A 24611-nucleotide genomic window follows, 5' to 3' on the forward strand; every position below is an offset into this window, starting at 1 on the left:
GAAGGAAGGAGGGAGGGGAGGAAGGAAGGAAGGAGGGAGGGAAGGAAGGAGGGAGGGAGGGAAGGAAGGAGGGAAGGAAGGAAGGAGGGAGGGAGGGAAGGAAGGAGGGAAGGAGAGAGGGAAAGAAGGGAGGAGGGAAGGAGGGAAAGAAGGAAGGAGGGAGGGAGGGAGGAAGGGAAGGAAGGAGAGAAAGGAGGAAGAAAGGAGGGAAAGGAGGAAGGAAGGAAGGAGGGAGGGGAGGAAGGAGGGAAAGAAGGAAGGAAGGAGGGAAAGGAGAAAGGAAGGAGGGAAAGGAGGAAGGAAGATGGGAAAGGAGGAAGGAAGGAGGGAAAGGAGGAAGGAGGGAAAGGAGGAAGGAGGGAGGGAAAGAAGGAAGGAGGAAGGGAAGGAAGGAGGGAAAGGAGGAAGGAAGGAGGGAGGAAGGAGGGTGGTCAAAACGTAAAACTCTCCCATTACTTCCAGTCCGCAGTGACTTAAGCATCAAGTTCCAAGTTTTCAATTCTGCAAATATTTCAAGGAAATTGATGTAGGTGCATTAAGAGGTTGAGATTCATAATACAGACTTTATATGTCCTTGATATGTTTTTTCAGTGCTTCAACCATATACCTATTACTTTTCTTAAGAGAATAGAACTCTAAAAACATAATTTGCTGTTTGATTTTTGTGATACTGGGATTGAACCGAGAAGCATTCTATGTTCGAGCTACACCCCCATCCCAATTTTATTTCTTATTTGGAAATAGGGTTTTGCTAGGTTTATTAGAGTCTCATTACTTGCTGAGGTTGTCCTCAAACCTGCGATACTCCTATCTCAGTCTCCCAAGTACCCCTGGATTAAAAATATTTAGGCTCGGTGTGGTGGCGCATGCCTGTCATCCTAGCGCTTGGGAGGCTGAGATAAAAGGATCGAGGTCAGCGGAGACCTTCAGCAACTTGGCGAGACCCTAATATATATATATATAAATAAAATATTCAGCCGGGTGTGGTGGCGCACGCTTGTCATCCCCGCGCTTGGGAGGCTGAGACAGGAGGATCTCACAGATTCAAAGCCAGCCTCAGCTACTGAGTAAGGCTCTCCGCAACTTAGTGAGACCCTGTTTAAAAATGAAGTATAAAAAAATAGGTCTGGGAATATAGCTCAGAGGTAAAAAAGCCCCTGGGTTCCACACCCAGTACCACAAAAACTTATATATTTATTTAAAAGTGACTAGAAGTAGTGCACTTGGCCAGGTGTGGTGCTGTACACTTGTAACCTTAGTACTTGGGAGGCTGAAACAGGAGGATCGTAGGTTCATGGCCAGCCTCAGCAAGTTAGTGAGGCTCTTTACAGCTTTCTGAGACCCTGTTTCAAAAAATAAATAAATAAAATAGGCCTGGGGTAGCTCAGGGGTAGAATGCCCTTTGGTTCCATCCCCAGTTACACACACACACACACACACACACACACACACACACACACACACACAAGTAGTGTATTTGTTGCTCAAATTGGGGTTTTTACGGGTGTCCCACATCTAGGATAATGAGACAAAATGGGTTAATGAAACTAAATGATTCTCAACTAAGCAGACAGCTGCACTGGCCGAGCGGCCGCACCCCTGCGGCAGCCAGCCAGTCCAGGAGAAGCGGAGGAGGCAGCACTTCCTCTGGGGTCTGGCAGGATCCCTAACACAGGGCGGCTGGCTCTCGGAAGATGAGCGTGGAGGGAGGACCTGGGCCTTTCTGACCTGAAGGCCACATTCGGCTCTAACTGGAGACCATAAATTCCTTTTTCCTAGCTAATAAAAAGAGGTGAGCGTGGTGAATGTAATGAGCCACGTGTGCATAATGAGATCACGCAGAAAATTCATCTTCCTGAATGAACACCCTTAAAACGAATTCTAATTCATTAGAATGATGCACTTGCCACTGTGTGTACACACACACACACACACACACACACACACACACACTTAGACAAGTCTTGTGACATCTCACTTTCTCAAGTCCAGAAAATCTAAAGGAACAGAAGACAGGCACCACCCTGGGACGCGAGCTGCGGCCAGGGCGGCCTTTAGCCTCCGAGCCTACCTTGGCCTGCACGGCGTAAGAAGCCAGGAGCACAGATGCCTCGGGAGGGCAGTAGATCTTCTCTTCTAAAATCTGCTTCTTCACCTGCAGGGGCAGTGAGGGAGACATGAGACTGTGCTGGAGGGAGGTGTGCAGGCTGGTCACCGCAGGTGGCTGCGGGTGTTCCAAATGGGGCTGTCAAGGCAGCCTGTTAATGATTTTGCTGACAAAGGGGACTTTTTTTTTTTTTTTACTGCAGCAGGCAAGTAGAGAGTTCAATAAGATGTTATTGGTAAGATGGCTATGCACCCAGCTGAGTGTGATGGCTCACGCCTGTAATCCCAATACTTGAGAGACTAAAACAGGAGGATTTTAATTTCGAGGCCAGCCTCCGTACTTAGCAATAGCAACTTAGTGAGATCCTGTTTCCAAATTAAAAAAAAAAAAATAGGGCTGGTGTACAGCTCGGAGACAGTCACCCCTGAGTTCAATGCCCAGTACCAAAAAAAAAAAGATGGCTGCACATCAAAACCCCTCGCATTTGGCTAAGGGGTCGTGGCTCAGGGCTAGAGCATCTGCCTCACATTTGAGAGGCCCTGGTTTCAATCCCAGCACTACCAAAAATAAAATAACCTCATCTTCTCTTCCTGCTCATAGCAGAGTCTAACATCTGGGCAGTGACAGAGCTGTGAACACCGTGTCAGGAGGTCTCGGGGTGACCGCAGCCTGGCCCCTGCTGTGCATGCTCAGTGCTGGAGGAAATGGAGTCCACTCCTACGGCTCAACACGAGACAAAGCCACCAAGGCCACTGAGTTATGACTGCAGAAAAAACCATCACTTTCAATGTGCTGTTCTAAGGAAAAAGGAAGCGATAAAATTTGATCGATTCAACTTTTAAGTCCATGTGAGGTCCAGGCAATATCGTTCCGAAGCTATAATGTTGAATTAACATATCTCATTGCACTTGATTTCTTAGAACGGTGCATTGCGTGTGTGATGTTCCAGGCACAGAGGCATAAGAGCCGCGTGAAGGGGGGCAACACGCTGAAATAAACACGACAGGACAGCCAACTCTGCTCGCAGATGTCAAGTCTCCACATTCACAAGAGTAGTAAATTTTGCCTCGCTTAGTCGCAAAAACACCCTAACGTTTCAGTGTGAAGGAAAATCAAGCCAAAGTCACGTGAGGGAGAGACACTGCTTCTGCGCTTACTGGAAAGCCATTTCTGCAGTGCTGAGACATTCCGGGACCTCGGTCTTTTTATGGCTTCATTCACACACAAAAATTCTTCCAGGTTTTAAAACTCATTTTATATTCTTCACAGAGAAAATGAAACCTGAGATGTTTTGAAGCCATTGCAACTTTTGAATCCTTTGCAGTTTTCTCAGAGGAACAAAAAAACACAGTACAGAAGAACTGAAAGGGCTGTCTTTTGACCTGAAAATGCTGAAATCTGTCATATACCGTGTGTGTGTGTGTGTGTGTGTGTGTGTGTGTGTGTGTAGTGCAGAACTTTTTGTTTGTGGTACTAGGGATTGAATTTAGAGGCATTCTACCTCCAAGCTACACTCTCAGCCCTATTTGAGTTTTTCATTTTGAAACAGGATCTCGCTAGGTTGATGAGAGCCTTACTATTTGCTGAGACGGGCCTTGAACCTGCAATTCTTCCTTCTGTCTCAGCCTCTAAAGCTGGGATTACAGAGTTGGGCGTGGTGGCGCACGCTTGTAATCCCGGCACTTGGGAGGCTGAGACAGGAGGATCGCGCAGGTTCGAAGCCAGCCTCAGCTACTTAGAGAGACCCTTTGCAACTCAGTGAGACTCTGTTTCAAAAGAAAGAATAAAAAATAGGGCTAGGGTGTCGCTCGGAGGTAGAATGCCTTCAGGGTTCCATCCCAGTACCACAAAAATAAATAAATGAATAAAGCTGGGATCACAGGTTTACACCACCACATCTGGCTAGAACTTTTTTTTTGTCAAAGAAATTACTTAAGGATTTTATTACATTTCACTTAGTATTCACTGAATATACTGAGGATCAAATTGATTACAAGGTCTGTGACAGAGTCCATGCTTCTGGGAAACCATGTAATTAATGTCCTTGATGCAATTTTTTGGGGGGAAGGGTGCTGAGGACTGAACCTAGGGACATTCTACCTCTGAACTCTATTTCCAGCCCTATAATTTATTTATATATTTACTTATTTATTTCTGTGGTCTTGGAGAGGGAATCCAGGGACATTGTTCTTCTTCTTTTTTTTTTTTTTTTGGTGGTCCTGGGGTTGCTGGAAACCCTTCTACCTCCGGGCTACACTCCCAGACCTATTTTTATATTTTTATTTGGAAACAGGGTCTCTTAAGCCAGCGAGGCTGGCTTCGAACCTGTGCAATCCTCCTGTCTCGGCCTCCCAAGCACGGGGATTACAAGCGTGCGCCACCACGCCCGGCCTGACATTGTACTTCTGAGTTATACCCTCAGCACTATTTTCTTCTTATTTGGAAACAGAGTCGCACTGAGTTGCAGAGGGCCTCATGAAGTTGCTGAGGCTGGCCGTGAACCTGCAATTCGCCGGTCTCAGCCTACCAAGTACTGGGATTACAAGTGTGCGCCAACACGTCCGGCTTATTTTTATTTTGAAATAGGGTCCTGCTAGGTTCGTGAGTCTCACTAGTTGCTGATGTTGTCCTCAACCCTGCAATCCTCTGTCGCAGCCTCCCAATGCTGGGATTACACCCGTGTCCACTACACCAACTCTTACTACAATCTCTACGTCAGTGACACTGGGCACTTTTGGGAACACGAGCAGCCCCTGTGCCAACCAACATTATTAGAAGCGATGCTGGGGAGGAGTGCTGACCCATCCGTAAGCACTCCAGCCAAGCCGCTAGCTTCTATTATCTGACTAATCTCCCTTACACGGTCAACCTATACTTATGAGCCTCCGAATTTCTTCAAGTCCGGTGAGCAGTTACTTAGGAATGCCCGCTGCACACTCGGTGACCTTGCCTTTAAAAGCTTATACTCCGACAAGGGAGCAAGAGGACAATCATAGCCAAGCGTGGTGGCGCACACCTGTAATCCCAGTACTTGGGAGGCTGAGAAAAGAGGATTGCAGGTTCAAGGCCAGCTTTAGCAATGTGATGAGACCCAGTCCCCAAATAAAAATAAAAAGGGTTGGGGATATCGCTCAGAGGTAGAACGCCCCTAGATTCAATCCCCAAATAAATAAATAAATAAATAAGCAAAACGAATAAGACAGTTCTAGACCAAGAGCAGCACGAAGCAGAAGCCCTGGAGTATCAAGGCAAGGGACAAATCGCATGTCACCGGTGCCTTGAATTCGTCTTACTGAGAGCAGCTTTGAACTCTAGGAGAACTACTGCTTTATGAGTCTCTTCAGACCTCCTTTGCAGGACGGAGTGCTTTCAGGCTAGCTGGAAGCAAACAGGATCCATCTTCAAAGAGGTCTTGGGTTGGAGAGCTGCTTCCCTCTGCGCTCCATCATCACACCTGCAATTTCACCTGGCACCAATTCTCATCGCGAGAGTCTTGTTCTATATGAAGAGTTTTCTCTATTACAGAACCAGAGGGACTAACGACCTAGAGGCAGAACGCTTTGGCAGCGTGGAGATGTCTGTGGTCAACTCCACGGGTTCACCCAGGCGCCTCGACAGCCATTCCTGGGGGAGGGGGTCCTCTCAGAATTGGGGGGGGGGGGTCGCATGGGCAAGAGCCGCAACATTCTCGTACCTGCAAGAAGAATAAATGTTGTGTGATCTCCTGGACCAGCTCCTCCTCAGCATTTTCAGGATAAAATTTCGCCAGAAACTGAAAGGTGACCGGTTCTTCCTTCGAGACATCATGATCCAGAACCTGCAGAATTGCAAAGCAAGAGACACATATGCCGAGCCGGCCCCTCCTGCCCCTGTGCTACCATCAGAAAGCCTTTTGCAGGGAGAGTCTAACGTTTTCTCCTCATTACATTCCTCGCAGTTCCCCAAAGTGGTGATTCTCCAGTTGGAAGCATTCACAGAGCCATCCAGGATAAGATGTAATATCCACTTCACACAAGGTTTCTGAGCCAAATCAATCAACACCCCAAGGGGCGAGCGGAACTGAGATGAGAGTACAAACGCTCTCAAGGCCACAGAAATAGTAAAAAACTAGAAATGTGTAACTCTGAGGTCTTGGGCATTGTCTTTAAAGACTGAAGTGATTTTATTCTTTTCTAAAGTAATGAAATGTTCCTTTATATTTTATTTATTTTTTGGGGGGTGTGTATATATGGTACTGGAGATTCAACCCAGGGGCATTAGCCGGGCGTGGTGGCGCACGCTTGTAATCCCAGCATTCGGGAGGCTGAGATCTGGAGGATCGCGGTTCGCGGACAGCCTCAGCTACTTAGTGAGGCCCTCTGCAACTCAGTGAGACCCGGTTTCAAAATAAAGAATAAAAAATAGGGCAGGGGGTGTAGCTCGGAGGGAGAATTTTTTTTTTTAAATCAACCCAGCGGCATTCTACCTCTGAGCTATACCTCCAGCCCTATTTTATATTTTTGTTTTGAAATAGGGTCTCACTAGGTTGCTTAGAGTCTAAGTTGCTGAAGCTGGCTTAGAACCTCGGCTCCTCCTGTCCCAGCCTCCCAAATCCTGGGGTTACAGGCGGCGCCACCACGCCTGGCTCCTTTATGCTTTTTGTTACTGCTGCCTACATATGCAGGTCCAGCTGGAGCGCAACTCGGAGGCGATGAGCCAGACCTTCGTGACATTGTTGCGTGTCAACTGAGCAACTGAAATGAGGCGTGTCCACTGCGGCCACGCCTTGTTCCTCGGGCCCCCAGGGACCCCCACGAGGTGCGGGCAGAGCGGTCAGGAAAGCACCGCCTTTCGTCCTCTAACAATCCCCTCCATCCCTGAGACGCTGGAGCCCTCCGTCTGCTCTCCAGAGTGAATCTCCTTCAGGACATAAGCACGCCACATGACGGGCAACCAGGCTCCACTCACACGTGTCGTAATTTATTTCCTTTGAGCAGCAGGTTCCATGGCTCCTGATGCCCCCAATCTAATATCCATTTGGCCAGCACTCAGGTATGATTTAAAATTCACTTTGCTGAGAATCATAAAAACATGCAGAAAGCTTTGCTCCCTTCAACACGGGACTCTTCAGGCTCCTGCGCAAATCTTAGGGAGGAGCCTAGTACTTCAAAACCAACCTGACCTGGGACACTCTCACCAACACTGGCATTTTGGGGCACGTAAGAGGTTCGTGATCATTTGAAATTTACAGCCAGCAGGGATGCCAAACTGAAGTGTGAAGCCAGGTATAGTGGTATATGCCTGTAATCTCAGTGCTTGGACGGCTGAGAAAAGCACTGTTCACAGGTTCGAGAACAGCCTCAGCAATGAAACGAGACCCTCAGCAATCTAGTGAGACCCTGCTTCATTTTTATTTATTTATTTATTTTTGGTGGTGCTGGGGTGGAACCCAGAGGCTTTCTACCTCCAGGCTATACTCCCAGACCTTTTTATATTTTATTTGGAAACAGGGTCTCACTAAGTTGCTGGGAGCCTCACTAAGTAGCTGAGGCTGGCTTCGAACCCGTGCGCTCCTCCTGTCTCAGCCTCCCAAGCGCGGGGTTTACAAGCGTGCTCCACCATGCCCGGCGCGAGACCCTGTTTCAAAACAAAAATAAAATAAGGCCAGGGGTATAGCTCAGAGGTAGAATGCCCCTGAATTCAATCCTTAGTACCACAATAAATCATAAGAGCTGGGGGTATAATTGAAAGTAGAATGCCTAGTACAAAAAATAATAATAATAATAACCCAGATAGAAGCCCAGCCCTCATGCGCCTCAGAAGCCCCTGAGAACCTGAGGACCAGAAGGGTCATTGCTCCTTTGCCTTGAGGCACAAGCACAGCCTTTATTCTTGAGATCACATTAATGATTACCTCAAATTGGGCCACAGTGTTCTCAATAGGACTCTTAAAATTTCCCTAAAGAACATGAGTCCCAAGAGAATCTTTCAAAGACATAATTTGTTAAAAATAAAAATAAAAAAGTCTAAGCAGATAGTAGCTGCTGTAATCCTAGTACTTGGGCAGCTGAAACAGGAGAATCGCAGGTTTGAGTCCAGCCTCAGCAACTTAGTGAGACCCTGTTTCAAAACAAAAAACAAAGCCGGGCGTGGTGGGCACGCTTGTAATCCCCGAGGCAGAGACAGGAGGATCGTGCAGGTTCGAAGCCAGCCGTGCGCGCTGGCTTAGGAGACCCTGTTTCCAAATAAAAATGTAAAAATAGGTCTGGGAGTGTAGCCCGGAGGTAGAAGGGCTTCCAGGAACCCCAGTACCACCAAAAAAGAGAGAGAGAGAGAGAGAGACCCTGTTTCCACATAAAAAAAAAAGGAAAAAAATAGGTCTGGGGGTGTAGCCCAAGGGAGTGTATCCTGGAGGTAGAAGGTCTTCCAGGAACCCCAGTACCACCAAAAATAAATAAATAAAATTAAAATCAAATCTGGTATGGATTTGCAATCCCAGAATTTGTAACCCCAGAACCTGAGAGGCTGAGACAAGAGGATCACAGGTTCAAGGACAGCCTCAGCTACTAGTGAGACTCATCAACCTAGCGAGACCCTGTTTCAAAAATAAAAATAAAACAGGACTGGGGGTGCAGCTCAGGGATAGAATGCCCCTGGGTTTAATCCGCACTGCCACAAAAAAGAAAAGGAAAAAGAAAGCCAAACTAGTGGCTCAATAAACTAAAGGGCATAAAGCTGGACGCAATCAGGCTGGCGACAATGGGCGAGGAGACCAGGGCTGGCAAGAGCCTAATGCTGGTGGTTCTGCTTGCCCACGAGAGCTGCAGGCAGTGAGAAGCCTGCAGCACCACCAGGACTCGCTTTCTGCATGACTCAGTTCAAGACCTTGCCCCCTCTTGACCACGTAGCCATATGTCTGATGAGCTACAAGCCAGGCGCTCCCCTGCAGAAAAAAACCAGAAAGCACATGTTTGCCCCGCCTGTTTCACGGAGTCCTGAGCCCAACCTTCTTGTCCATTTTAAGCCAGGCCACAGTGTCCTTGATTGTGTACTGCAGTCCAAAGAACCAGGTTTCCCGAAGCCCCAGAGTCCGGCACACCAAATCGAAAAGGTCCTTCCCTTTCCATTTCATCTGCAAGAAAACAAACCAACAGGGAGGACACGGTGAGCAAAAATCATAATCCGCTCACAAGCAAAATTCTTCTCTGCACTCTCTGCTGACACCAAGATGGCCGATGAGCACTGAATTCCTAAATAATTTTAAAGCTTCCCACACAAAACCATGAGCGGGAAAATACCAATTAGAGCTTAATGGCTTAATCACTGCAGAGCACACACAATACCTCCCTTGGACAGTTCCTTACAGATTGTAATATCCCCAAAGCTGCTAATTTAGGAAACCTGGTAAATAAGCACCCTCATTTAGGAGAGTCAAACCTCCTGAGTTAACCCAGGAAGATGGCCAGCTTCTGAGACACTGATTCCCTTGAGGTTTGGTTTTGTTGTATTGGGGGTTGAACCCAGCGGCATTCTACCTCTGAGATCCACCTCCAGCCCTATTTTATTTTTATTGTGAAACAGGGTCTTCCTAGGTGACATCCTCAAACCTGTGGTCCTCCTGTCTCCGCCTCCCAAGTACTGGGATTAGAGCGTGTGTCACCACGCTCGGCTGTTGTTGGGTTTTTTAAAAGCACAATTCTGCCCTTTGATCAAATGCTAGGGTTTTGTGGGGTTTTTACTTTTTAACCTAAAGAACTGCTTTACTGAAAGTTCTTTTAAATACCGGGGACAAAGTTGTTGCCAAAGTCATAAATCATAGAGAAAAAGAACCATGAGAGACTGGGCAGTCCACTCCAAGTCGCTCCTATGAGGTATGCCTAACCGGGCCAGAGGGGAAGCGACGAGTGCCAGAGCCACACAGGGTGATTTCAACTCTCAGTATCTAAACCCAGGTAATGAATAGACCGTGGTGTGTTTACTCTACACACTCGCTTTCAAAAGCACCCGAAGCAATGGCTGCTAAACTACCCTTTCGCAGTTCTTCAATCTTGTAGCTGGAAAAGCAAATTCACCATCTTAATAGAGGGAAAGGATGCCAGGCAGCTTAGTGAATGTCGCCACCTAGTGGCCTTCAGTGAAATCGCCCAGATGTTCCCGTACTACCCCTTTGCAAAGGCTCACCCCTCCCGGCCCCAACCACCTTCAAGTCATTAGGTGGACATTCAAATACACAAGGTGCAATTGTGATCACATGAGATATCACAGAAAGAGCAGTCATAGTAAGAGTAATCTTGAGATTCAAGTGCACGGTTACCAGCCATGGGAAAAATTAACCCACTGCAGAAGTCTCTGTCCTGCCCTATTAAAAATTTCTACTACCCTGATCTCAGTAGTTGGGAGGCTGAGCTAGAAGGATCAAAGGGTCAAAGACACCAGTCTCAACAATGTAGCAAGACTCAATCTAGTAAAACCTTGTTTCAAAACAAAAATAAATAAATAAAAAGGGTTAGGGTAGCCGGACGTGGTGACGCACGCTTGTAATCCCAGTGTTTGGGAGGCTGAGAAAGGATCGCATAGGTTCAAAGCCAACCTCAGCTACTTAATGAAGCGCTCAGCAACGTAGTGAGACCCTGCTTCCAAATAAAGTATAAAAATAGGTCTGAGAGTGTAGTCCAGAGGTACTGGGTTCTACCCCCCCCCAAGTACAACAAAAGGGGGGGCTAGGATATAGCCTGGAGATAGAATATCCTGTGTCACACACACACACACACACACACACACACACACACACACACAGAAAACTCTCCCCCAAATCCGGCGTGCTGAAAAGCAGAATGAATGGAATGGGGGAAATGTGGGGCTTGGAGGGGAAAAATAAGTTAGACCCCTGATGTCTGATTGACATTTTGCTAAACCTGAATCGCAGGGGAGTCTTCAAGGAGGCCTTTCGCTCTCAGTCGATGTGCACGAACTGTGTGCCCTCTGCAGGCACTCACAGGAGAGGCCAGCCCTTCCGTGTCTGCAGTCAAAGTCAGCAACCCAAATGGAAGGACACCAAGGGCGCAGCAGACAAGTGGCCGAGGTGCACACTGGCTTCCGTCCTATCCTAGGGCATTTCTTCTGTCTGTCCTGCAACCTCTCTGCCCCTGTCTCCTCTCCGACTATAGCAGGCCCCTGGGACATTACAACGGTTAAAGTGTTTAGACAATATTTTGAAAAGAATAAAACAAAATGGCAAGTTTGTTTTTTGTTTTGTTTTTACAAAAAGATGATAGCCTTCTGCTTTTGTAAGGCTGAATAAGGGCAGGCCCATTTTCCCCATCTGAAGTGGATAGAGGGCTTTTTAATTCATGGCAGGTTTGAATTCCTACAGGCAGACTTCACTAAAGAAATGTTATTCTGGAAAACTGGAAGCTTTGGGATGCTGATTATCCTCTTGTCTCTATTTTAAGCCAACACACACTATATAAATTATAAATGCCTACCTTGCTACAAGATAATGTACCACTAAAGAATAGGCATTGACTTGGAGAAGTTAAGCACCCAAGGGCCAAGAGGCTCAAGGTAACGGTTCCCGCTCTGCCGTAACTCACGCCAGGGCCGGGCAGAGCGCCGGCAGGAAGGGGCTCCGTCGGCGGGATGCGCGGCGCTGCCAAGGGAGCGTGAGGAAACTCTCTGGCTCGGTAGTTGAAATCCTCAAACATAATATTGTATTAATGCAGCTTCCCTGTACTTCTTTGTTTTTAAAATGCAAAACTCTCTTTGTTGAATGTGAAAAGACAATGTCTTGGCCCCCATGGAGCCTGCGATAAAGTGAGGAGGAGAGAAGGAACTCTCACGATTCAGAATGCCCTACTTAGGGTTTTTTTCCTACTTAGATTTTTAACTTTGGTTCAAAGCAGAGTGGGAAAGGACACTGAGTAATCACCTCATGTAGACCCAGGCCCTTTTGTACAAGTAAGGAAACTGAGGCACGGGTTCTTTGGCATGGTGGTCCAAGGTAGGCAATCCCCTAGTCTCTCAGGCACCCTTTCCCCTGCTCTGTGGCCTTCCTTCCTTCCTTCCTTCCTTTTCTTTCTTTTCTTCTGAAACAGGGTCTCACTAGGTTCTTGCTAAGTTACTAGCTAAGGCTGTCCTCAAACCTGCAATTCTCCTGTCTTAGCCTCCCGGCTGGTCTTCCCTTCTTCTTGCTCTCCACCTTGTCTACACCGCCTCCATCTTAAACAGCCAGATGTGGCTCAGTTCCAGTTCCGTGTGGACTGAAGCCCCTGTCACCTGTCATTTATTCTTCCGAGGAGTGGTGGAGCGCATACACACCCTGTGTGCCAGCCACTGTAGGACACTGAGGCCACACAATGATAGGAGCAGGGTGCCTGTGGGAGAAACAGGCAAGAACTCAGACAGAGAAGATTTGAAAGAACAAGACAGACTTTGATAATGGGGGAAAGGAAATACAGCTTTTAAAAGATTCATGATGGCCACACGACTGCAAGTCATCTGGTGAGCTGAAACTGGCAGCCGGGCTCAGGGCGTGGTGGGGACGGTGCTCAAGGCCCGACCAGGTGGCTGACCTCAGCCAAACTCCACGGGGCTGCGAGGGCTCTGGGGCAGGAGTAACAGGCTCAGCCCTGCACTCCGGAAGCGGCTGCCAACAGGGAGGATGAGCTGGAGGAAAAGAGTCCAGATCGAGCAGAGCAGAGGAGGCATGCCCTCGGGAGGTGCAGGAAGGGGAGAAGAGAGCCTGGGGAATGGAGACAGTCACAGCACCGCACCCGCACAGGAACCAGAGGGGAAAGAGTCAAGAGGGACACTGCATTTCTGGCTTTAGAACCAGGCAGTTCTGCTAGAAGAGACATGAAATACGAAAGAGCAGCAAATCTGAGGAAAATAGAGGTGCAGTTATATTTTTGCTGCTGTTTTTCTGTTTGCTTGTTTTTGCAGTGCCGCAAATCCAACCAAGGACCTTGTATATCCTAGGCAGGTGCCTTGCCACTGAGCTATACCCTCGGCCCTGGCAATTAAGTTTTAGACAAGACAAGCTGCCTGAGGAACTCAGGTAATACCCTAAAAATATCTGATTTAAAACCTCTACTATAAAATAAAATGATTTAGCTGAAAGCACGCCTGTAATCCCAGTACTTGGGGAGCTGAGAAGGATCCCAGGTTCAAGGACAGCCTCAGCAAGTAGTGAAACTCGCATCAACCTAGCGAGATCTTGTTTCAAAAATAAAATAGAGCCAGGCGTGGGTGGTACAGGCTTGTAACCCCAGCATTCGGGAGGCTGAGACAGGAGGATCACTGTTCATGGACAGCCTCAGCTACTTAGTGAGGCCCTCTGCAACTCAGTGAGACCCTGCTTCAAAATAAAGAATAAAAAACAGGGAATGCCCCCTGGGTTCCATCCCCAGTACCACAAAAACTAAAATAGGTCAGGGGGTGTAATTTGGAGGTTGAATGCCCTGGGTTCGATCCTCAGCACCACAATATAAATAAATAAATAAATAATGACTTAGGCTGAGACAGGAGGATCCACTCAAGCCTAGAAGCTGGAAGTCAACCTGGGCAACACAGGGAAACTCAGCTCCCCCAAAATAATGAAGTATGTGTGTCTGTGTGTGTGTTACTGGGGCTTGAACCAGGGGCATTCGACCTCTGTGCTATGCCCCTAGCCCTATTTTTACTTTTTATTTTAAAACAGGGTCTCACTAAGTTGCTGAGGTTGACTTCAAACCTGCAATCCTCTTGTCTCAGCCTCCCAAGTAATGGGATTACAAGCGTGCGCCACCAGGCCCAGATGAAGTGTTCTATCTTTAAGCAATTAAAAACTTCTATGTTTGATAGCCAGGCGTGGTGGCGCACGCTTGTAATCCTTGCACTTGGGAGGCTGAGACAGGAGGATCGCACAGGTTCGAGCCAGCCGTGCTGGCTTAAGAGACCTTATTTCCAAATAAAAAATATAAAATAGGTCTGGGAGTATAGCCCGGAGGTAAAAGGCCCCTGGATGCCATCCCCAGTACCAAACCAAAAACCAAATAAATAAATAAAACTGGGATTACAAGCGTGCATTACCATGCCTGGCCCATTTGTTTGTTTGTTTGGTTGGTTTTTGTGGTACTGGGGATGGAACCCAGGAGCATTCTACCTCCAAGCTACACCCCCAGTTCTATTTTTTATTCTTTATTTTGAAACAGGGTCTCACTGAGTTGTAAGGGGCCTCAATAAGTAGCTGAGGCTGTCTGTGAACCATGAGCCTCCTGTCTCAGCCTCCCAAGTGCTGGGATTACAAGCATGTACCACCACACCCGGCTCTTATTCTTTATTTTTGCAACAGTCTCACTGAGTTGCAAAGGACCTCACTAAGTGGCTGAGGCTGTCCATGAACTGCGGTCCTCCCGTCTCAGCCTCCTGAATGGGATTACTCATGTGAGCCACTACGCCTGGCGCTGCCTGGCCCTTTTTTTATTTTGAAACATGGTCTTGCTGAGTTTTTGTGCATGCTGGCCTTGAACCTGCAATCCTCCTCACTCAGCCTCCCCAGGTACTGGGATTACAGGTATGTGCCACCACATCAGCTTATTATTTTTTTTATTTTTTTTATTTTTTTTTGGTGGTACTGGGGTTCCTGGAAGTCCTCCTTCCTCCGGGCTACACTCCCAGACCTATTTTATATTTTTGAAACAGGGTCTTTTACGCCAGCACGGCTGGCTTCGAACCTGCGCGATCCTCCTGTCTCCGCCTCCCAAGCGCGGGGATTACAAGCGTGCGCCACCACGCCCGGCTATTTTTTTTAATTTTGAAACCAAGTCTTGCTAAGTTACTCTGCACTGGCCTCAAACCTGTGATCCTCCTATCTCAGCCTCCTAAGAACTGGGATTACAAAAGCACGCACCACCATGCCAGCTTCCTCTTGAGTTTTTCCCCCCGGTGTGCTACATTAGGCCACTGCTGTGAAGTGACTCGCTGTCCTCTGAAGGTCCGCCCAGGCTGTAGGAGCAGCACTGACCACCCGCCTGTGCCCCACAGTGCCTGAGTGAGCGTGTCCACCCACAACATGCAAACGCTGGCTGCCCAGCAGAACCGACAGAGACTGGGAGTAAACGACCCCATGCCCACTGCTTCCACAGATACCTAGTGAACACACATCGTGTCCACGACCATGCAAGACACAGAGATGAAGAGAAACCAGGAGATGAGCCCCACTCGCACAGGACTAGAACATGGCCAGCCACGAACAGGTGAAAAGCTCCCTTGGTCTAAGGAAATCGACTCCAGGGGCTTTCAGCACTACACTGTCAGAGTCACAGCAGGGACACCAGGGGCTGTAAGTACCCCTGGAAAGAAACCCCCTCCATTATGGGAGGGGTAAGGAAATGGCATCTACCCGACTCATGGGAAAGACAAGTGGCACCTATCTGTAATCCCAGTAGTTAGGAGGCTGAGGCAGGAGGAGCCCAGGTTTGAGGCCAGCTTCAGCAATGTAGCAAGACTCAACAATCTAGAGGCTCTATTTCAAAACAAAAAGTAACAAAGATCTGGGAGGATAGTCTGGAAGTAGAATGCTCCTGAGTTCAACCGCCAATATCACAAAAAGAGAGAGAGAGAGAGAGTGAGAGAGAGAGAGAGAAACCAAGTAAAGTGTGTTCCAGGTAGAGGGAATAATATATGCAAAGGTCCAGGGGCAAAAGAGAGTTTACATTTTTCTTGTAGGAAATGGCAGTCCTAGCCAGGTGTGGCAGCACACGCTTGTAATCCCAGTATTTGAGAGGATGAGACAGGAGGATCGCAGGTTCGTGGCCAGCCTCAGCCACTTAGTGACGCCCTTCACAACTTAGTGAGACCCTGTTTCAAAATAAAGAATTTAAAAAAAAAAGAGCCGGGCGTGGTGGCGCACGCTTGTAATCCCTGCACTTGGGAGGCTGAGACAGGAGGATCGCACAGGTTCGAAGCCAGCCTCGGCTACTTAGTGAGACCCTGTTTCCAAATAAAATATAAAATAGGTCTGGGAGTGTAGCCCGGAGGTAGAAAGCCTCTGGGTTCCACCCCCAGTACCACCACCAAAAAATAATAATAATAATAGGAGCCAGGCGTGGTGGTGCACGCTTGTAATCCCCACATTTGGGACTGAGACTGGAGATCTCCAGAGAATGCCAATGGTTCGCGGACAGCCTCAGCTACTTAATGAGGCCCTCTATAACTCAGTGAGACTGGATTTCAAAATAAATAAAAGAAAATAAAAGATAGAGCTGGGGGTGTAGCTCGGAGGTAGACTGCCCCCTGGGTTCCATCCCCAGTACTGAAAAAAAGAAAAAGAAAGTAGGGCTGGAGGTAAAGCTCAGAGGTTGGAATGCCCCTGGGTCCAACCCCCAGTGCCCCCCACAACACACACACAGGGGGGGGAAAAGGAAATGGCAGTACAATACTACAGTTTAGACAGGAGAATACTGCTGTGTTTCCAAAACTACCATCTAAACTAATTCTTTGACAACTAAATCCATTTCTCGCAGCTGAGCCACAGGACACAGAAAGTTATCTGGTGACTCCATTCCCCCAAGGTTGGAACATAACTAGAACCATTCTAAATACAGAGGAGATAAATTAAATCCTTACCAAAATGGATGCCTCCAGACACTGGGGCTTAATTCTTTCCAAGAACCAGTCTAAAAGGCATAGATTCGAGATCGATCGAACACCGGTCTGAATCTCCGCACTGTTGTTATGTGACCTTGGGCAAGTTATTGAACTTCCCCGGGCTTTGCAACAAGGGTAATAAACAGAACCTGCCTTACTCGGGATTGATCTAGGGATTAAGTGCATTAATACGTTTAAAAAGACTAAGACAGTGCTTGGCCAGGTGTAAATAAAAACTCGATACGGGGCAGGTACTGCTAATTCTCACTCTGCCTCCTCTCCTTGGATTCTCTAGTGGCGCCGCGCCGCGAAAGCCTCCCGGGCCTGCTTCCCACCGGGGATGATGGACGACGAATCAGAAAGGGCACCATCAATTCCCGTCAGGCTAACCATTCGATCACTCATCTGACAAACATTTACTGAGCACCCACCACATCCTAGTCACTGTGCGCTCGGACAGGAGATAGTGATGAACTCAGAACAAGATGCGGCCCCTGTCCATCTCTGACAGGGAGACAGGTAAACGCTCATGAAAATGAGCCCAGCTAAGCACTAACACACGGGGTGTGCGGGCCTGCAGCTGGGGTCCGGGGCCCTGGGGGTGAGGGGCCTTCAAGCTGGCTCTCGGAAGCCAGGTGGCAGCGGGGCCTGGAGCAGAGGAGCTGACAAAAGGGAGGTCATGCCAGCCGGAGGGAACAGCATGTCTGCTGCTTGGGTCCAAGCTGTTGCAAAGTAAAGGAATGTTCTTTGCGCTTTTCTAGTATCTGACAAACAGCATAATTATCCGTTCTGCAGTACTGAATGTTCAGCGCAGGGCTGGGGATGCAGCTTCGGCCCGATGTGACGATGCCGGCCCTCCGCGACTGACCAGGAAGCGGAGAGGGACGCGCCCCGCGACACCAATACGGGCTTCTAAGATGCTATGAGGAGTCTCCTCTTTGTTTTCTTGTTAAAACATCTCCTTTTTTGGGCTGGGGGTATAGCTCAGTGTAGGGCGCTTGTCTAACATCCACAAGGCTCTGGGCATCATCCCAAGCATTGCACCCTCCCAAAATAAATCTTTTGACACCTGATGTCAAAGGCTTTCAGGCCCTGCATATAACACACACACACACACACACACACACACACACACACACACACACTATAGGACTCTTTGTTAGGAGCTATATTTTTTCCTGAACGGATTACCAAAAACAGAATAGCTGCTGGGCTTGGTGGCACACACCAGTAATCCTAGTACTTGGGAGGCTGAGAGCAGTACTTGGGAGGCTGAGTAATCCCAGTACTTGGGAGGCTGAGAAAGGAGGACTATTAAGTTTGAGGACAGCCTCAGCTGTGGTACTATGGATTGAACCCAGGGCATTCTATCTATAAGCTATATACCCCAATCCTATTTTTTATTCTTTGTTTTTTTTTTTTGTTTTTGCAGGTCTGGGGATGCAACCCAGGGGCATCCAACCTCCAAGCTATACCCCCTGCCCTATTTCTTATTCTTTATTTTGAAACAGGGTCTCACTAAGTTGCGGAGGGCCTCACTAGGTAGCTGAGGCTGTCTGCAAACCGTGATTCTCTGGTCTCAGCCTCCTAAATGCTGGGATTACAAGCGTGAGCCACCACACCCAGCTTTATTCTTTATTTTGAAATAGGGTCTCACTAAGTTGCAGAGGCTTCACTAAATAGCTGAGGCTGGCCGTGAACCTGCAATCCTCCTGTCTCAGCCTCCCAAGTACTGGGATTACAAGAATATGCCACTATGCTCAACTTCTTCTTTTTTTTTTTTTTTTTTTTTGGTATTGGGGATGAACCCAGGGGCTTTCCACCTCTGAGCTACATCCCCAGCCCTTTTTATTTAGAAATAGGATCTCACTAATTTGCTAAAGCTAGCCTTAAACCTGTGATCCTCCTGCCGTACCCTCCCTCCCATATACTAGAATCACAGGTGTGTGTCACTGCACCCAGTTGCAAGACCCTGTTTCAAAATAAAAAGGGCTGGGGTTGTAGCTCAGAAGTAAAATATTCCTGGGTTCAATCTCTAGAAAAGAGAGAAAGAAAAATAAGGGAAGGGGGTAGGGAACAAGAGCACCTCCTAGTTCTAATGAAGTATGCATTGTGTGTGTGTGTGTGCAGGGGTAGATGTGTGTGGTGGGGTTTGAGCCCAGCCCGAGCTACACCCCCAGCCTTATTTTATTTTTATTTTGAAACAGGGTCTCACTAGGTTGATGAGAGTCTCACAACTTGCTGAGGCTAGCCTTGAACCTGCAATCCACCTGTCTCAGTCTCTCAAGCACTGAGATTCCAGTCATGTGCCAGCATACCCGGCTTGAGGTATACATTTAAACCCATCTCTTTCTACTTGGCCAAAGTGTTCGATTGCTCTACACCCAACTCGGCCCCTGCCTCGGCTCAGCCCAGCAGAGAGGGAGGCTAAGAGGCAGGTGCGTGTTCTGCAGAGAGGAGTGGGGGCGTGTGGAGGGCGGTTTGCAGGGGAGCAGGAGGGAGCGCAAGTGAGGACGCACGCTCTGCAGGCTCTCCTCAAGGTGCCCTTCAGGTGTGGGCTAAAGAGGAGTCTGCAAACGCCACGCTGTGCGGCTGGTGGCTGTGCTGCCCCGTGACTCTAACAGGCTGAGATGCAATTTCATAGATATATTTGCGCCTGTATCAAAGACAGATGCGAATGAACTTTATAAACAGGACTGAGTGCTGTCGGCTTGTTATTTTTTGTAGGGGCTGGATTTATGAGCTTTACCCAGAGTAAGTACTTGTCATTTATCAAGCTAGAATGTTTTAAGTAAATAGCACTCAGCACTTACCCTCCGCAGCAGGAACGGAGCGAGAATGCGGCACTTTCCTGCTATAGAGAGCAATCGGCAACGAGAACCTGCAGGGCTGATTGGGGTCTATTAACCGGGAAGCCTTCGGAATAACTTCTACTGACAGCCAGCTTGCAGTGGGCTGGTTATGCTCCGCACCGGGACTGCCATTCGTTTTTTAGCTTTGACAGTCTTTATTTTTACTTTCTTTCTTTATTTTTGGTGGCACTGGGGATTGAACCCAGGGGCATTCCACCTCCAGGCTATACCAGTACTCCACTTTTTTCCTTTAAAAGTTTCACTAGGCGGCTCAGAATAGTGCTATTGTAGAGGCTGGTCTTGAACCTGGGATCCTCCTGTTTCAGCCTCCCAAGTACTGGAATTACAGGCACGCGCCACTACGCCTCGAGAGTCTTCACACTGCATTTCTCCCATTTCTTTGGGCCACAAAGTTAGCAACAATGAAACCCCTTGTCCCTGCTAATAGGACAGTGCAGGCTGAGGAGAAGACCAGTGCCACCGTGGGGAGAGGCCACAGCTACACAAGGTGAAGTTTCCTGAAGGAAGCGAAAGCCATTTGGCTGCTAGATGTGCAATGGCTCAGAATCAGAACCCATGCGGAAACCTGGGCTTTACAGAGATAACGCCCATCTGGAAGGAGCCGAGGGAGACGCAGGGCTCCGCTTCAGAGAGGCCTGGCGGCTGGATTACCAGCCACATAAGCACGGCCACTTGACTAGCTGTCTACTCCGCAGAAGAGAGAGAACGGACGACCTGGTACGTGTTTATCGGGGCTCCTTCTAATTAGCTCACAAGCTGCCCTGGCATTCGCCATAAAAGCTGTTGAAAGGTTAGCTCCCTTGCAGATACAGCAACGGAAGGAACTGCGCCTCCCAGGCTCAGGGCGTGTGCGCGTGTTTGCGATATTTCAGAAATGGATGACTGCAATTGCCCTGCTCGGGGTTTATCCGTAACTGACTGGAGTTTTCTTTGTTTTTAGTGTTTGGTACTGAGGGTTGAACCAGGGGCATCCTACCTCCAAACTATACCCCCAGACCTTTTGATTTTTTTGCTACTGGGTATTGAACCCAGGAACATTACTACCTCTGAGCTATACCCCCCCAGACCTACCTATTTTATTTTTATTTGAAATTGGGTCTCACTAGTTTGATGAGGGTCTCATCATTTGCTGAGGCTGTCCTAGAATCTGCAATCCTCCTGTCTCAGCCTCCCAAGTATTAGGATAATAAGTATATGCCACCATGCCCAGCTTTTGTTTTTTATTTTGAAACAGGGTCTCACTAGGTTGTGGAGAGTTTCTCGGTTGCTGAGGCTAGCCTTGAATGTGTGAGCCTCCTGTTTCAGCCTCCCAAGTACTGGGATTACAGACATGTACCATTTTTTTAATGTGGTAATATGAGTTGGGCATGATGGCACACACCAGTAATCCCAGTACATGGGAGGCTGAGATAGAAGGATCACAGGTTAGTGGCCAGCTTCATCTGCAACTAAGACCTTGTTTCAAAATAAAAATAAGATCGGGCTGGGCATGAAGTTTAGAGGTAGAATGCCCTGGGTTCAATCACCAGTACCACAAGAAGAATGTGGTAAGATGGGCTGAAGAGTGTTGGTGCGTGTCTATGACCCCAGTACTTGGGAAGCTGAAACAGGAGGATCTCAGCACGCAGTAACTTAGCAAGACCCTGTTTCAAAGTAAAGAGGACTGGGAGGCGTAGCTCAGAGGTAGAATACCCCTGGGCTCAATCCCCAGTAACTCTAAAATAAATAATAAAAATAAAAAGTGTGGTGATAATGAGTATAAAACTAACACTTTGACTCAGGACACAGAATCACCACACCACAAAAGCAAGTTCTTCTCTCATGAGATTAAATTAGAAAAAAACCACCCTGCCATTTCCTTCTGCAATTAAAGGATATGCCACTCCTACACAGACATTATTTCTCAACATGAGGGGAAAAATGTATCCTCCAAGTAGAAACAAGATCAAAGCAAAAGGTTTGTTTTCTCTGTTTTGCCTATCCCAAATCCTGGTGAAATTCAAACCTGAAAATTCCTCTTTGCAAAGAAAAAAATTTTTTTTTCTGGTTTGAGGACGGAACCCAGTGGCATTCAACCTCCAAGCACCCCTTACCCTATTTTTTTTATTATTATTCTTTATTTTGAAACAGGGTCTCACTAAATTGTGGGAGGGCCTATAGCTGAGGCTGTCCGCGAACCGTGATCCTCTGGTCTCAGCCTCACGAACGCTGGGATTAAACGCGTGCGCCACCACACCCGGTGCAAAGAAATTTTTTTTTTTTAAATCCCAACTCTGGCCCTGTCAGTTTCTGCCATAATCAACTATAGCAATTAATTTTCCTCTTCCAGCCAGCCCTCCAACCATTTCTTACTATACCGAGTCTATGTAAGTTTGGGTGTCAAGGCTTTCCACCAATTGCTTCCTCCCTTTGGCAAAGCATTGTCCTGCCTTGCTATAACCCAGCGTGTGCTCTCCCAAGTCAGAAAACCTAGGTGCTTCTGTTCATCTGTACCCACGCATTTCTCTCTGCCTTTATTTCTGTGTGTGTGTGTGGGTGGGGGTGATACTGGGAATTGAACCCAGGGGTATTCTACCTCCAACCTACATTCCCAGTCCTATTTTATTTTTATTCTGAAACAGGGTCTCGCTAGGTTAATGAGTCTCACTACTTGCTGAAGCTGTCCTCAAGCCTGCAAACCTGTCTCAGCCTCCAAAGTACTAGGATTACAGGTGTGCACCACCACATGTGGTAGTAAGCAGATTGTGTGTGTGTGTGTGTGTGTGTGTGTGTGTGTGTGTGTGGTACTGGGGGTGGAACCCAGGGGCTTTTCTACCTCCGGGCTATACTCCCTGTTTTCTTATACCTATTTTCTTATATACTTTATTTGGAAACAGGGTCTCACTAAGTAGCTGAGGCTGGCTTCGAACCTGTGCTATCCTCCTGTCTCAGCCTCCCAAGCGCGGGGATTACAAGCGTGCGCCAACATGCCCGGCGTAAGCAGATCTTCCTAAGATCTGTTCCTTGAGCTTATCACTACCCTTCCCCCATGCACACAAACAATATCATGTATGAGTTAGTATGTACTTCATACATATGAAAAAATGAGGAGTCTGTCTTCCCTCCAAATCTGCAGATCACAAACTCTTTTAAGGCAAGGGCTAACACGGACAGGCCTCACAGGTGTGCGCACACATGCAAACACACGCACGCCTACATACACACGGGTACGCGTGTACTTTAAGCCACTCAGAACCCCAGCGAGCACTGCAGAAACGCTTGTGGTTCGCTGGTGAGGTTGATAATGATGATGATGATAACTAGATGAGGCTTCTGAGTAGAACAGACTTCTAAGTAATGACTGCAATGAGGCAAGAATTTATGACACTCCTTATTAAAATTCTAATTGCATAACTAGGCCTTAAGGTATATATATTTCCCCTTTGGTGACACATACCGATTTCCTCTCTTCTAAAAATACCCTGGCAAAGAAATCCAAATCTCAAAGAACAGAAGAAGAAAATTTTCCACCAAACAAAAGGGACTCGTAGGAAACAAATCACAGCACCTTGGGAGCCACACGAGTGGAAGTTTTTAACTCTGGTAGGCCTTTCGCCTTTCAAAACAAAAGGAGTTACGGTGTTTTGGGAGTGGGGGAAGAGTGTCCTTATTTTCGCAGTTCCTGGCATCTTGCCCCCTGCAGGGGAAAGCAGTTATGGATCAGCAGAGCGCAGAAGGGAAATGTGGCTCCTAGACTCCTCCCACCGCACTCAAGGCCGTGACTTCAGTGAGCACACATGGAGTCTTCAATTCTTTTTTTATTTTTTTGGTGGCGGTGGTGGTACTGGGGATTGAACCCAGGAGCATCCTACCTCTGAGCTATACTCCCAGCCCTATTTTATTATCTTATTTTGAAACAGGGTCTCGCTAAGATGCTGAGGGCCTTGCTAGTTTGCTGAGGCTGGCCTCCAACCTGTGATCCCAAGTACTGGGATTACAAACACAAGCCAACATGCCCAGCTCTGGATCGCTTATGCTCTGCGGAAGCCCCAGATTTTATGATGCTGGAAATAAAGATGTACTTAGCAGGGCATGGTGGTGTGCACTTGTAATCCTAGTGCTTGGGATGCTGAGGCAGGAGGATCAGAGGTTCCTTGCCAGCCTCAGCCACTTAGTGATACCCTCTGCAACTTAATGAAACCCTGTTTCAAAATAAAGAATAAAAGACAGGTATGGTTGCGCATGCTTGTAATCCCAGCATTTGAGAGGCTAAGACAGGAGGATCCAGGTTTGAGGACAGCCTCAGCTACTACTTAGTGAGGCCCTTTGCAACTCAGTGAGACCCTGTTTTCAAATAAAGAATAAAAAATATAGCTGGGGATGTAGCTCAGACGTAAAATGCCCCTAGGTTTCACCCTCAGTGCCACAAATAAATAAATAATAAAATATAGAGCTGGGGGTATGGCTCAGAGGTAGCATGCCCTTGGCTCCATCCCTACTACTGCAAAAAAAAAAAAAAAAAAAGAGTTGACAGCCGGGCGTAATGGCACACGCTTGTAATCCCCGCACTTGGGAGGCTGAGACAGGAGGATCACGCAGGTTCGAAGCCAGCTGCGTGTACGCTGGCTTGAGACCCTGTTTCCAAATAAAAAAGTATAAAAAAAAAATAGGTCCGGGAGCGTAGCCAGGAGGTAGAAGGGTTTCCAGGAACCCCAGTACCACCAAAAAAAAAAAAAAAAAAAAGCTGGGCGTGGTGGCGCACGCTTGTAATCCCTGCGCTTGGGAGGCTGAGACAGGAGGATCGCACGGGTTCGAAGCCAGCCTCAGCTACTTAGTGAGGCTCTCAGCAACTTAGTGAGACTCTGTTTTCAAATAAAATATAAAAAAGGTCTGGGAGTATAGCTCAGAGGTAGAAAGCCTCTGGGTTCCACCCCCAGTACCACCAAATAAATAAATAAATAGAGTTGATTGTAACCCAGGGGAGGTGACACATGCCTATAATTCCAGTATTGGGGAGGCTGAGACAGGAGGTTTGCAGGTTCAAG

At 47.7% G+C, this 24611-nt stretch overlaps 1 protein-coding gene across 11 annotated transcripts in view; it reads right to left on the reverse strand.

Moving 5' to 3' along the window:
* The window catches only part of NF2 (NF2, moesin-ezrin-radixin like (MERLIN) tumor suppressor), a gene marked incomplete at both ends in the record, with an annotated part of 103852 nt that overhangs the window by 59229 nt on the left and 20012 nt on the right, over positions 1–24611 (reverse strand). For 5 of the 11 annotated variants that reach the window (XM_080717314.1, XM_080717320.1, XM_080717312.1 and 2 more), the window contains 3 exons: positions 2072–2155; positions 5802–5924; positions 9093–9218. In XM_080717314.1, coding sequence (XP_080573440.1) covers positions 2072–2155; positions 5802–5924; positions 9093–9218 — 333 coding nt within the window. The remainder of the gene's footprint in view (positions 1–2071; positions 2156–5801; positions 5925–9092; positions 9219–24611) is intronic. The other 6 variants (XM_080717313.1, XM_080717316.1, XM_080717318.1 and 3 more) reach the window with 3 other exon arrangements.

The sequence above is a fragment of the Muscardinus avellanarius genome, assembly GCF_963383645.1.
Source record: "Muscardinus avellanarius genome assembly, chromosome: 21".
In the NCBI taxonomy this organism is placed as follows: domain Eukaryota; kingdom Metazoa; phylum Chordata; class Mammalia; order Rodentia; family Gliridae; genus Muscardinus; species Muscardinus avellanarius.